The sequence below is a fragment of the Capricornis sumatraensis genome, chromosome 15, assembly GCF_032405125.1.
Source record: "Capricornis sumatraensis isolate serow.1 chromosome 15, serow.2, whole genome shotgun sequence".
In the NCBI taxonomy this organism is placed as follows: Eukaryota; Metazoa; Chordata; class Mammalia; order Artiodactyla; family Bovidae; genus Capricornis; species Capricornis sumatraensis.
The window spans coordinates 41,342,788-41,354,468 of NC_091083.1; the positions used below are offsets into that span (position 1 = coordinate 41,342,788).

The 11,681-nt window shown below is 43.3% G+C and overlaps 1 protein-coding gene across 1 annotated transcript; it reads left to right on the forward strand.

The window, feature by feature from the left end:
- Nucleotides 1-15: 15 nt before the first annotated feature.
- MGME1 (mitochondrial genome maintenance exonuclease 1) lies at nucleotides 16-10,390 on the forward strand. Its single transcript, XM_068987346.1, has 5 exons — nucleotides 16-94; nucleotides 1,941-2,515; nucleotides 5,888-6,107; nucleotides 8,818-8,950; nucleotides 9,298-10,390. Exons 2-5 carry the CDS (start codon nucleotides 2,005-2,007, stop codon nucleotides 9,457-9,459), a joined length of 1,026 nt encoding a protein of 341 aa, XP_068843447.1. The 5' UTR covers nucleotides 16-94; nucleotides 1,941-2,004; the 3' UTR covers nucleotides 9,460-10,390.
- The last annotated feature ends 1,291 nt before the right edge of the window (nucleotides 10,391-11,681 follow it).

Sequence of the window (11,681 nt, forward strand, 5' to 3'; positions counted from 1 at the left end):
GGCCTAGCCTGAGGGCAAAGCGCGGGACGGACGAAAGGACCAGCCCGCGGGGTCGTTCGCGCGCTGAAGCTAGCGGAGGGCACCGGCTTCTGAGGTACCTCCCTGCCGGCTGTTCCCTACTGTGATTCTCGCGCGAGGGTCCGCCGCCGGCCTGGTCCTGTGGGGCTCCGCCGAAGCGCGTACATGGCGGCGGGGCCCTCCTGACCGCCCCTGGCGGTTCAAACCGGTTGGAAGCGCGAGTGCCCAGTGTTGAATGGATCCTAGCGGCGCCCACTGTAGGGGGTGTGAGGGGTTAGATGAGAGCTCTCCCTCCATGCTACTTTTCAGAGAGTCTGGTTTTCAATGTTATGGTTTCCTGGGGAGAAGTGGGGAGGAATAAATGGGAGATTTGGGAGTGACATATTGTTGTTCTTATTCAGTCGTGCACGACTCTTTGCGACCCATGGACTGCAGCCCAGCAGGTGGACTGCAGCACGCCAGACCTCTCTGTCCTCCACTGTCTTCTGGCGTTTGATCAAATCCACGCCCATCAAGTTGGTGACGTGAACTTCCCTGATGGCTCAGACGGTGAAGATAGTGATGCTCTCTCACCGTCTTATCTTCTCTTTCCCCCTTCTGCCTTTGCCTTCAATCTTTCCCAGCGTCAGGGTCTTAGTGGAAAGACCCAATCTTTCCTTATTGGAAAGACCGCTCTTCACATCAGGCGGCCAAACTATTGGAACTTCAGCAGCAGCCCTTCCAGTGACTATTCAAGGTTGATTTCCTTTAGGATTGATTGGGTTTGATCTCTTAGCTGTCCAAGGGATTCTCAAGAGTCTTCTTCAGCACCACAATTTGAAAGGGTTGTGACACATACCCCACTACTTCTGAAGAAGGAAATGGCAACCCACTCCAGTATTCTTGTCTAGAGAGTCCATGGGGTAGCAAAGAGTCGGACACCACAGCACATAGGCAAACAAGGACCTGCTGTAAAGCACAGAAAACTCTATTCGATACTCTGCAATGGCCTATATGGGATAAGAATCTTAAAAGAGAGGGGATATATGTGTATGTATAACTGACTCACTTTGCTCTACACCTAAAACTAATATAACATTGTAAATCATCTATACTCCAATAAAAATTTTTTTTCAGAAATCTGATGTTTAGGGATTAGTGGTTAAACTGCTAGTGTGACCACCAGGCCCCTCTAGCATCCTGTCCTGTGTTTCTTTGTATCACACAGAGCTCCCTTCATAGGCGGCAGTTGGCACCATAGTGAATTTTAGGGACACGTCCCAAGCTGTCTACTAGTTCACGTTTAACAAATGCTGGTCCTTCAAAAGTAGATTTGTACAGATAGTACCAATTCCAAGCTCAGCTGCAGGACAAGACAAGAAATTGACTGATAAGTTGTTGAGACAAGGAATAGCAACTTTATTTGGAAAGCCAGCAGACCTAGAGGATGGTGGACTAATGCCCCAAAGAGCCATTTTTCCAGAGTTAGAATTGAGACTCCTTTTATCCTAAAAGAGGAGGGAGTGTCACTGGTTGTTGCAAACTTCTTGGTGCAGGAATCCTTTGTTGTAGCTGCCTGGGGAGGTCTGGTCACAATGCTCCTAAAAACCTCGAACAAGACAATTATTTTCTGTTCTGTAACTTTTTATGCTTGGAAACATGTTAATACCTTTAAAGATCAGAACTCTGAGGATGGGCTCTCCTGTATATTCTAAGCTATAGGCATAACATTCTCCTACAAAAGGTGTAAAGACCATATTAAGCCCTGGCAGGGAACTACAGTTAGAATTAAAAGAATAGATCCAATATGGAGTCAGGTTTGTTCTCTGTTAAACATGTCTAAAAAGTTATTGAATACAATTTTAAAGAGCAATATACAGTTGCAGCTTTCACTTTCATGGTTCAAACATTTAACACATCTAACACCACTTTCTCTTTGATAGGAAAGCAAAAGTTAAAAAGGCCTTCAACATTACATACCAGAGGGAAGTGAAAAAAAGTCTAAAGATGAAGGTATTTCAGACCATCTGTAGACAGCTTCAAAGTTCAAAGAGGTTTTTTGTAGAAGCAGCCCCCCGTGTTGTTTTCTCCACTTCCTCTTATTTGCGTGGCCGGAAGAAAAGAGTGAACCCTTATGAACAAGTGGACCAGGAAAAATACTCTGATTTGGTCAGGTCTGTCTTGTCGTTCAGAGGCCATGCTCAGACTCCACAGACTCTGTTCGAGGAAGATGCTTTACTCTATGGACCGGTGAGTAAGAGTAAGGCCCCAAAGCAAGAAGAAGCAGGAGTTCCACAAAACTGGTTTCCTCTGTTCAATCCAGAGAAAAGCATAAAACCAGACCCAGCAAGGGATCCTCCAGTTCCTCTGAAAATCCCTTTGCAAAGGAGTTCGATACCAAGTGTGACCCGAGTCCTGCAGCAGACCATGACATCAGAACAGACTTTCTACCTGGAGAAGTGGAGGCAGCGCATGATTCTGGAACTGGGAGAGGATGGCTTTGCTGAATATACTTCAAGTAATCTTCTCAATCCTGATGCTTACAGTTATTATGTTTCCCAGAGTAGAAGGCACCCCTATAGCTAGTGAGGAGCTGCTTTCAGATGATAGTATTAACAGCATTTTTTTATAACTCACTTCTTTATCATGACAACCCTATGAAGCACAGTTACAATTATCCCCATTTTACAGATAAAGCAGAGAGATCAAGCACTTTGACTAAAAGATGTATAAAATTCATTTGTTTTATAAGCTATAGACTTAAGTATTAGAATTTCCTGTTTTGTTTTGTTTTTTTGATGGAATAGTCAATCATCACATAATGGAGTTCTGGTTGTTGCTAGGCATTCTGTTCAGAATCTAGTAAATGCCTGCTTGGTCTGCTTATCAGCAGAGACTGACTCATAAATTTAAAGACTGGCAATAAGTCAGAACGTGTGATCTGTATTTAGATCTTAGTAAACTGAGGTAGATGTTCAGAGCCTGCAACTCCTGTCCTAACTCACTAACTTGGACAACCAAAGAGAATAGCTTTTGTAAAGCAGATTCCACCCAAAAGCAAGGTGAAAGAAGAGACGGTTAGTACAGGTGAATTCGCTGCTGCCCCAGCAGGATCACAGTTGTTAAAGCTAAGTTTGCACTGAGCATCCTTTAGTCCACGCTTCCTAGAGTGCAGGACATGCACCCATACTGGTCGAGAAGCACTTTAATTTTTAATACAGAAGTAATACTTTGAGGCATCTTAGAACAAAGATATGTGTGTGCATAGCACATTAAACTTGTGGTCACATGTGTTTTTGTTTTTTTTTTTTTTTTTTAATTTTAAAATCTTTAATTCTTACATGTGTTCACATGTGTTTTAAAGGAAAAATGTTAAGTATTTAGGTGGTGTTTGGATATGGTGAAAATGGTCAAGCCCCAAATAAATTCCTCAGCTGCCTCAGCCAAGGACTGGATGCCAGAGCTGACTACCTTCTTAACGTGGTTAATTAGTAACAACCACCAAATTTCTCAGCTTGTTAAATGAGCAACATTTTTAAAAAATATTTTAATGGCATTTTAAGTTTTTTATCTGAAACACTAGCATTTAAAATGGACATTGTTTCCTATGGAAAGTTTTGTTTTGTTTTATTCTCTTTAAACCAGAAATATTACAGCTTGTGGGAATCTAAGAAACCTGCTGGGATGTTGCATACCTAGGTCTGTAGCTCTTGGCACAAAGGAAGGAAGTACTTTGCTGGCTCTTTGATAAAGGGGAGGAGTTGTTTGGTTTGAGCCAGCCCACTATCCCAGGCAGAAAGAAAACTGGTTGACTCCATGAAGTCAACTTTATAGATCTAGATTACTATGATATGATTTTTCCGTCAATTTAGGATCAACCTTAAACAGGCAGAATTAATTTTTTTTTTTTTAATAATAGGGCAGTCACATACAGATTCATGTCATGGCCCAAAATAAAGAAGAAAGAATAAGAGCAGGAAGGGACGTCCCTGGCAGTCCAGTGGCTCCACTGCAGCAGTGCTAGTTCCATCCCTAGTCAGGGAACTAAGATGCCACGTGCTGCACAGTGTGACCAAAAAAACCCCAAAACAGGGTCATTTTCCCAAGCACCAATTTACCTTTTGAAGATTGCAGAGGATAAGAAAGTCTGACTTTGATTTATACTTGTGTTGATCCTAGAGGGAAAGCTGGCGGTTATTTTTTCTGGGGTTTTTTTTTTTTTGCTACATTGAATATTTTTTTAATTCTAAAATACCCATGCTTGTCAGTTAGAATATAGGAGATTCATGATTTTTTTGTTGTTAATATAAGACTTGAAAACACTGCACTTTTATTCCTTTAATTTATTCAAGGAACACTCTAACTTAATTGCTATCTGCAATAACTCTTAAATCTTTTAAAATTTATTTTCACAAGTTGAATCATGTTTAGTGTTCTTAGCTTTACAATCCTAAGGGATCCTGTAACCCAGATCCTCGTGTTTGTTGCCTCGCACCTTACATGTGAAGAGCTCGCCAGGGATAAAGACTGCACTGGAGAATGGGTTGTCTCTTAGCTTGGCTCTTGATAAAGCAGTTTCTTTCCTTCCTGTTTTTAACATGTTTGTGTTCTGCTTCATTAAAGCTAATCTGTAGATGAAAACTACACTTCTTTTCCCTGGGTTTTAATTCCATAAGTCTTAAACATTTGTAGGCCTTTTATGTACTGATAAATCCAATTAAGCCAGGTAAATTTGGAGTGGAATAACTTAGGTCCTCAGTTGAATTTCACTTCACTTTCTAAGTTGTGTCCCTAAAGTAATTCCATTTTTTGCCAGTAATAGAACTGACCTTTCAAAACCTTTGTAAAAACTAGTTGGCAAAGGTAACATGGTTTGACATTGCCTCATTAGCTGAGATGACTCCCCATTTTCTGTGGGTGTCTCCAAGCATATATTTCCTCCTCTGTTTCTGTGTGTCACTCTACCTGATGGCCCCTGAGTTTTCTTCTTCCTCTTCTGGGTGATGGGCTGGAATGAGCTTGGACTCTGAGGCCAGGCCCATGCAACTTTTTGCTTTTGGGCAATTTAATAGCCACTGCCTGGGCCTCATTAAAATGGGAGTGAAGAGCCTTATCTTGCCAGGTTGCTGTGTTTGAAAGTGCCAAACTTAGTGCTTAGCATAGCAACACCCTCTGTCTTTCCTTCCTTAATCAAGAGTCAAGTGAATATATAATATATCTCGCACTTGTTGAATATGTTTGTGTCCTCTTTTCTTAACTTAAAAGTGTATGAGAAAAAAAAAATGAGGACAGAGCCACTATCTCAGGCTGCTTTCGTCCTAAAAGCAAGCGCAGGTGCAGAATGTCATGTTTTCCTCCCCTCCCCCAAGCCCCACAATGTTAATTCCTGCATGCCTTGGTTTTCATGCCTTTCCTGTCACTAAGCCTGTTGGTAAAGGACGCCTCCACCAGTGTTCATAAATCAGATTTGGTTGTAAAAAGAACTATAAACAAGCGCAGTTCTCTAAATGTCTAACAACTATCACAGCTGGTTAACTTACTGGTTACCTACATGAAATGAATTCTAAAATTCACAGTGCTATGTGAATTCACTAGATATGGTCCTGTAGCCCCCAAATCTTCAATTCTAGCTTTGGCCTAATTCTACTAGAAATGCTTCAGTTTAATCCATTGTATTATCTAAGCTCTTCTAGTCCCTTTTGTTCTCAAAGTGCATTCTTAGGCATTCTTAGGAGGCTGAAATATGGTTTCTTAGAGGTTATCACTTAAAGGAAATTCATGTGATTTTTAATTTCACTCTTCAGAGTCTTACAGAGTTTTTGTTCTTTAGTACTAGCTTTGTTTGGGATATTTTGTTGTTGTTGTCCCTTTCCTCTGATTTTCTTTTCAGACATGTTTTTACAAGGGAAGCAATTTCATGGAGCCTTGGAAAGCATACTTTCACCCCAGGGTAACTTAAAAGAGAGAGATGAAAGTCTCCTTGAATCTGGCTACGTCCAAAGTGTGCAGCATGTTTTGAAAGACATCAGTGGAGTGCGGGCCCTGGAAAGTGCGGTGAAACATGAGACCTTACAGTATGTGGGTCTGCTGGACTGTGTGGCTGATTATCAGTAAGTATATTTGGTTTTTCACATCAAGTGTGGAGGTGAGTTAATTCTGTGTGGACGCATGGTTCCCATCCAGCACTAGTTTTTCCTCTCAGCTCCTGCTTCAAGGTAGAGCCTGTGCGAAGTCGCATCAGGTGAGAGCCACATCATCCTTGTCAATCTGTGTGCCCAAGTCAGGGTGTTTGGCGGAGGAAAGGTGTAACTGTCCGATGGCCTGTTTTCCAGCATGTCCCCCCGCTCCCTACGCTCAGGCAAGGTACCAGCCATAAGATCCAATCTGATTCCTGCATTGTTTTTCCTGTTTTGCTAAAAACGACACCGTGGTCTGTTGGCCCTGAAAATCAACTTTCTTCAAGGCTTCCATGCAGTGTTTGACGTGCATAGGAACACTGAGCTCACTAAAACTTCCTGTGATCTTTAAATTGCTGCTGTTACCGTTTTCCCCACTTATTCCAGATTTCAAGGGTAGATATAATCTGCAGATATCCATATTCCCCAAAAAAAGCATGTGAGCAATAAAGAGGGTGGGGGCAAAATCTGTTAGTATAACCCATGGAACTCTAGTTAAAAGATACTGGGCTCTGGAGACAAGCTGCCTGAGTTTGGTTTCTGGGTTTTCTTCTTAACTTTGGGCTACTTACTTAGCTTCTCTGTACCTCCATTTGTTCATCTGTAAAATAGGACAAATAATAGTACCTACCTCACAGGTTTGTTGCAGAGGTTAAATGAGACATTCCTGGTACAGTACTTAAAATGCATACTATCTGCTCAGAAAGTGTTAGCTTTGTTATTTTGACCCTCTTCTCTCTTTTTAACTGCTGTTTAGTATGAATGAACTGTATCTACTTCCATATTGGGAGCTCTGGGTTATTTCTAGAGTTTCACAGTTACAAACTGTAGCAGTGACCAGGTCTCCTCGTGTTCTGTCTGGACAGTTTTTTCCGGCAGGTGCACAGGTTCATTGGTTTGTTTTGGTGAGTGACCTATGAGATATGAATAAATCCAGTCGATCTGAAGTAGGCCTGGGCACGAATAGTTCTTAAATTCTCCAGGCACTTGTCACTTGTACCCGGAATATCAAACCATTGCTCTATGGTACAGACCTGAAAGGGAAATTGCGGGGTCACAGGAAACGGGTGTTTTAACACTGTGTCTCATCATTCCAGTCTGCGTTTCAAAATGAACTAGGCTAAGCACCTTTTCATTTGTTAAAGAGCTATTTGTGGACTGTCTTACTGCAATTTTAATTTGGGTTTATACTATTAAGAATTTTTTACATAGTATTAAGTTCTATAAGTTATAGCACATTTCTGGAAACAGTGGTACATGGCAGAAGTTGATACTGTAGGATATTTTGATTTTATCAAGGGAGAGAACTGGGAATGGTAGTCCCCTGGGGATGCTGGGACCTCTCTTCGTTTGCAGAGATTGTCAAGCTTTACAGGATGGAAAACAGTTACGAAGATGATGTATTACCTCCATATCTGCACCATCCAGTAGGGTAGCAGTGGGCCCCATAGGTCGCTAAGCGCTTGACTAGGGCTGGTCCAAACGGACGTGTGCTGTAAATACACAAACTAGATTTCAGTGAGTTTGCACAAAAAAGAATGTAAAATATCTCACTAACAACTTTTAAATGTTAATTATATACTGAAATGATCATATTTTGGATATATTGGGTTAAATAAAATATTAAGATTTTAGCTGTTTCTTTTTGGATGTAGCTACTGGAAAACTTTAAATGGTGTGTATAGCTCACATTTTCTTTCATTTAGACAGCGCTCCTCTAGCCTGGTTTTATAAATACCTTCAGTTCAGTTCAGTCGCTCAGTCGTGTCCAACTTTGTGACCCCATGAATTGCAGCACGCCAGGCCTCCCTGTCCATCACCAACTCCCGGAGTTCACTAAATACCTTGCATAGGTTCTAACTCCAGGGCTATGTTAACAGGAAGATCTCCCCCTGAACAGCTGGTTTTGAACCTGAAGTCAAGGCAGAGCAGTAAGCGCGCTTGAGGGTCACTGGTTCTCAACCCATCTGCCCTGCAGTCCTTTTGACACGCGGTTGGCAAGTGTAAAACCCCACCAGGATAGGGAAGAGGGAGGAATGTACTGGTTATTTTACTAAAAAAAAAAGAAGTGGCAGGACTTTTTTTCTTTTCCCAAGATCCCTAATAGAAAATAATATATCCCTTCCCTGTGTGTAAACTTCTAGGACAGGAACCAGGTCTTCTCATTTGAATTTATACATATTGCTGCTACTTTTAAGTGTTGATGGACTTGAACTCCAGCTTTGGTTTCTGAGGTGCCATGATGCCTGGTCCCTTACAATGGGGACTTTGCTGCTGGTCTGTTGTGGTTCATTCTGATAGACGTTTGAAGCAAAGCAGATGTAGTTTCAGTTCCCTTGTCAACTATTAAACTGTGGAGGTCCAAAGAGAAGCCTAGAAAGTTTAGAGGCTTGCTCTGGGGAGACTGGGCCCTTGCTGCAGCCCTGTGGTCAACCCCTTCACACCTCGTCACTGACCTGAATGAGGGGCTCAACACCTCTTCAGTTCCAAGGAAAGCTCAGGAGGGCTGTCTGCTTGGAACTGGGGGCAATGGAAGCCATAGTCATTGGGTGACAAGCAGCAAACTATAATAAGAAAAGGGTTAACCTAACAGAGTCTCAGTTTGAGCTGTCACCTTCAAGGGCTTCCTTTGGTTTCTCTCTAGGGGCAAGCTTTGTGTGATTGATTGGAAGACATCAGAGAAGCCAAAGCCTTTCATCCGAAACACATTTGACAACCCGCTGCAAGTTGTGGCATATGTCGGTGCTGTGAACCACGACGCCAACTACAGCTTTCAGGTCAGGACGCAGAGCCTGGCTTGCTTCAGGCTTTGCCCATGCCAGGCCATAGCGCCTTCAAGTTCTGTCCTGTGTGTATGCAACTGCTTCCTCTGTTCTGTCCTTCTGCACTTCACAGAGCACTTTCCCCACTTCCTGGGCTTTTTGTTGTTAATAGTTCTTTAATGATCACAGCGGGTTCTTTATGTTCATCTTTCTGTTCTTGTGTATCATCAGCCCGACTTAGAAACTGAGGTGGGAGCTCTCAGTGCTGATTGTTTTGCTCTGGGCTTGCCCTGGAGTGAAAAGGGGGCGAGCTTCTATCCTGCTGCCGCTACAAACTCTGAAATCGCCCTGCTCTTTCCTAGGTTCAGTGCGGCTTGATCGTGGTGGCCTACAAAAACGGGTCCCCTGCCCACCCACATTTCATGGACGCCGAGCTCTGCTCCCAGTACTGGGCAAAGTGGCTTCTTCGACTGGAAGAATATACAAAGAAGGAAAAGAGCCAGAATATCCAGAAACTAGATTAGGGGCAGGAAGCCTCATGGGAACAGGAAGTGCTTGATCACAGTCGGGAAGTTGTGTCGCTGTTTGCTGTGATCTAAGATCAGGTGCCATAGGGTCTGAGAGCTGCATCAACACAGGCGCAACCAGTAACTTGTTGGAATTATTGCAACTAAAAAGGTGAAGCCAGAAAAGTTAAATTCAAAGAATTGGACTCGTGCCCATAGAAGACCAGCTCTGCTACCTCTGGCTGGCATTTTCCTGGATAAGGGGCAGGCAGCACTGGACTGGCACAGTGTTGGTGACTCTCAGACCTTCTGTGTCCAGGGCAGGACATTCAGTCTTCGCACTGAGACATTCAGGGTGGTGAGGTTTGGTGTGCCAAGTGCTTTCCTAGGGCACACCGTGGGGATGGGGCCACACATCCCCAGGGTGTGTGTGTAGTGAGAATTCCTATCAGCTAACTGCCTCTGCCAGTGGAGGTTCCTAAATCATGCCTTAGGTTTTGGGGTTCCCTGTATTTCATATGAGGAAGAAAGCATCCATTTACCATTTTTAAAGAATAAACATGTGATCTCTTAGCCTCCAGTAAACATTGCTCTCCGGAAAGATGGTACACACTCCCCGTATCGTTGCATTGCCCCTTGGCCGCCTTCCAGGTAATTCTCAGAAGTGGCTGGGCCTTCTCTGAGAATCATACTTCTGGGTATTTTGGTAGCTATCTTCTGGTTTCAGTCAAGGAACCGTGTACATGGAGAAAATTGTTTATGGAATTTTCCAGCTATGGGGAATAATAATGACATGTTTTGGTTTCTTTTTTTCTGTGATCAGTGATAAAATTGATTAGTAGTCACTGGGTTTGGGAAACCTAAATAAACGCCCACTACAGCCCTGAGGGATGGCTTCCTGTTTCATGGAGTAGGTTAGCACTTAAGTTATAGTTGCTATCTTAAAATAGTAGGTGCTACAGTCACTTTTTGCTTTCATTAGCCATTAATTATAAGAAATAAAAGATGAAGTAAAGGCTTTTGGTTTTGCTTTTTATTTAAATATGTGCATTTACAGGGTGATTTCACAAACCTGGAATTGTTTAGATTTGGTTTGTAAATTCAGAATCTTAACCCATCTTAATCTTGACCCAGTAGCTTTGGGGTGTGTTCTATGTATATGCACACACGGTCACCTCACAGGGAACGTGAGCTTTGAGTGGGGCGGAGGATTGAGGGAGACTTTGTGATGAGTCCCCACACCTCTCATGCTTTTCAAGCAGCCGAGTGAGTGAGTGAGTGAAAATTGCTCAGTCGTGTCCAGCTCTGCGACCCCATGGACTATAGAATCCATGGAATTCTCCAGGCCAGAATACTGGAGTGGGTAGCCTTTCCCTTCACCAGGGGATCTTCCCCATGCAGGGATCAAACCCAGGTCTCCCACATTGCAGACAGATTCTTTACCAGCTGAGCCACAAAGGAAGCCTCTCAAGCAGCCTATATTCCTGTAATTTCCAAAGTCAGGAATCACGTGAGACTATTCGGAGTGTCCCAGCTGGTGTGGCCCCAGCCCCACCAAGCACCACCCTGGAGTTCAGAAGCCCAGACCCAGCAAGTTCTCTCTGGTGAAGATAGTCACACCCTGGACCTGTCATTCTGCACCCTGCGCTAGTTCAGTTCAGTCCCAAGCTAGTTCAGTTCAATCACTCAGCCATGTCTGAGTCTTTGTGACCCCATGGACTGTAACGCACGAGGCCTCCCTGTCCATCACCAACTCCCGGAATTTACTCAAACTCATGTCCATTGGGTCAGTGATGCCATTCAACCATCTCATCCTCTCTTGTCCCCTTCTCCCGCCTTCAATCTTTCCCAGCATCAGGGTCTTTTCCACTAAATCAGCTCTTCACCTCAGGTGGCCAAAGTATTGGAGTTTCAGTTTCAGCATCAGTCCTTCCAATGAACACCCAGGACTGATCTCCTTTAGGATGGACTGGTTTGATCTCCTTGCAGTCCAAGGGACTCTCAAGAGTCTTCTCCAACACCACAGTTCAAAAGCATCTGTTCTTCAGCGCTCAGCTTTCTTTATGGTCCAACTCTCACATCCATACATGACTACTGGAAAAACCATAGATTTGACTATATGGAACTTTGTTGGTAAAGTAATGTCTCTGCTTTTTAATACGCTGTCTAGGTTGACCATAGCTTTTCTTCCAGGGAGCAAGTGTGTTAATTTCATTGCTACAGTCACTGTTTGAGTGATT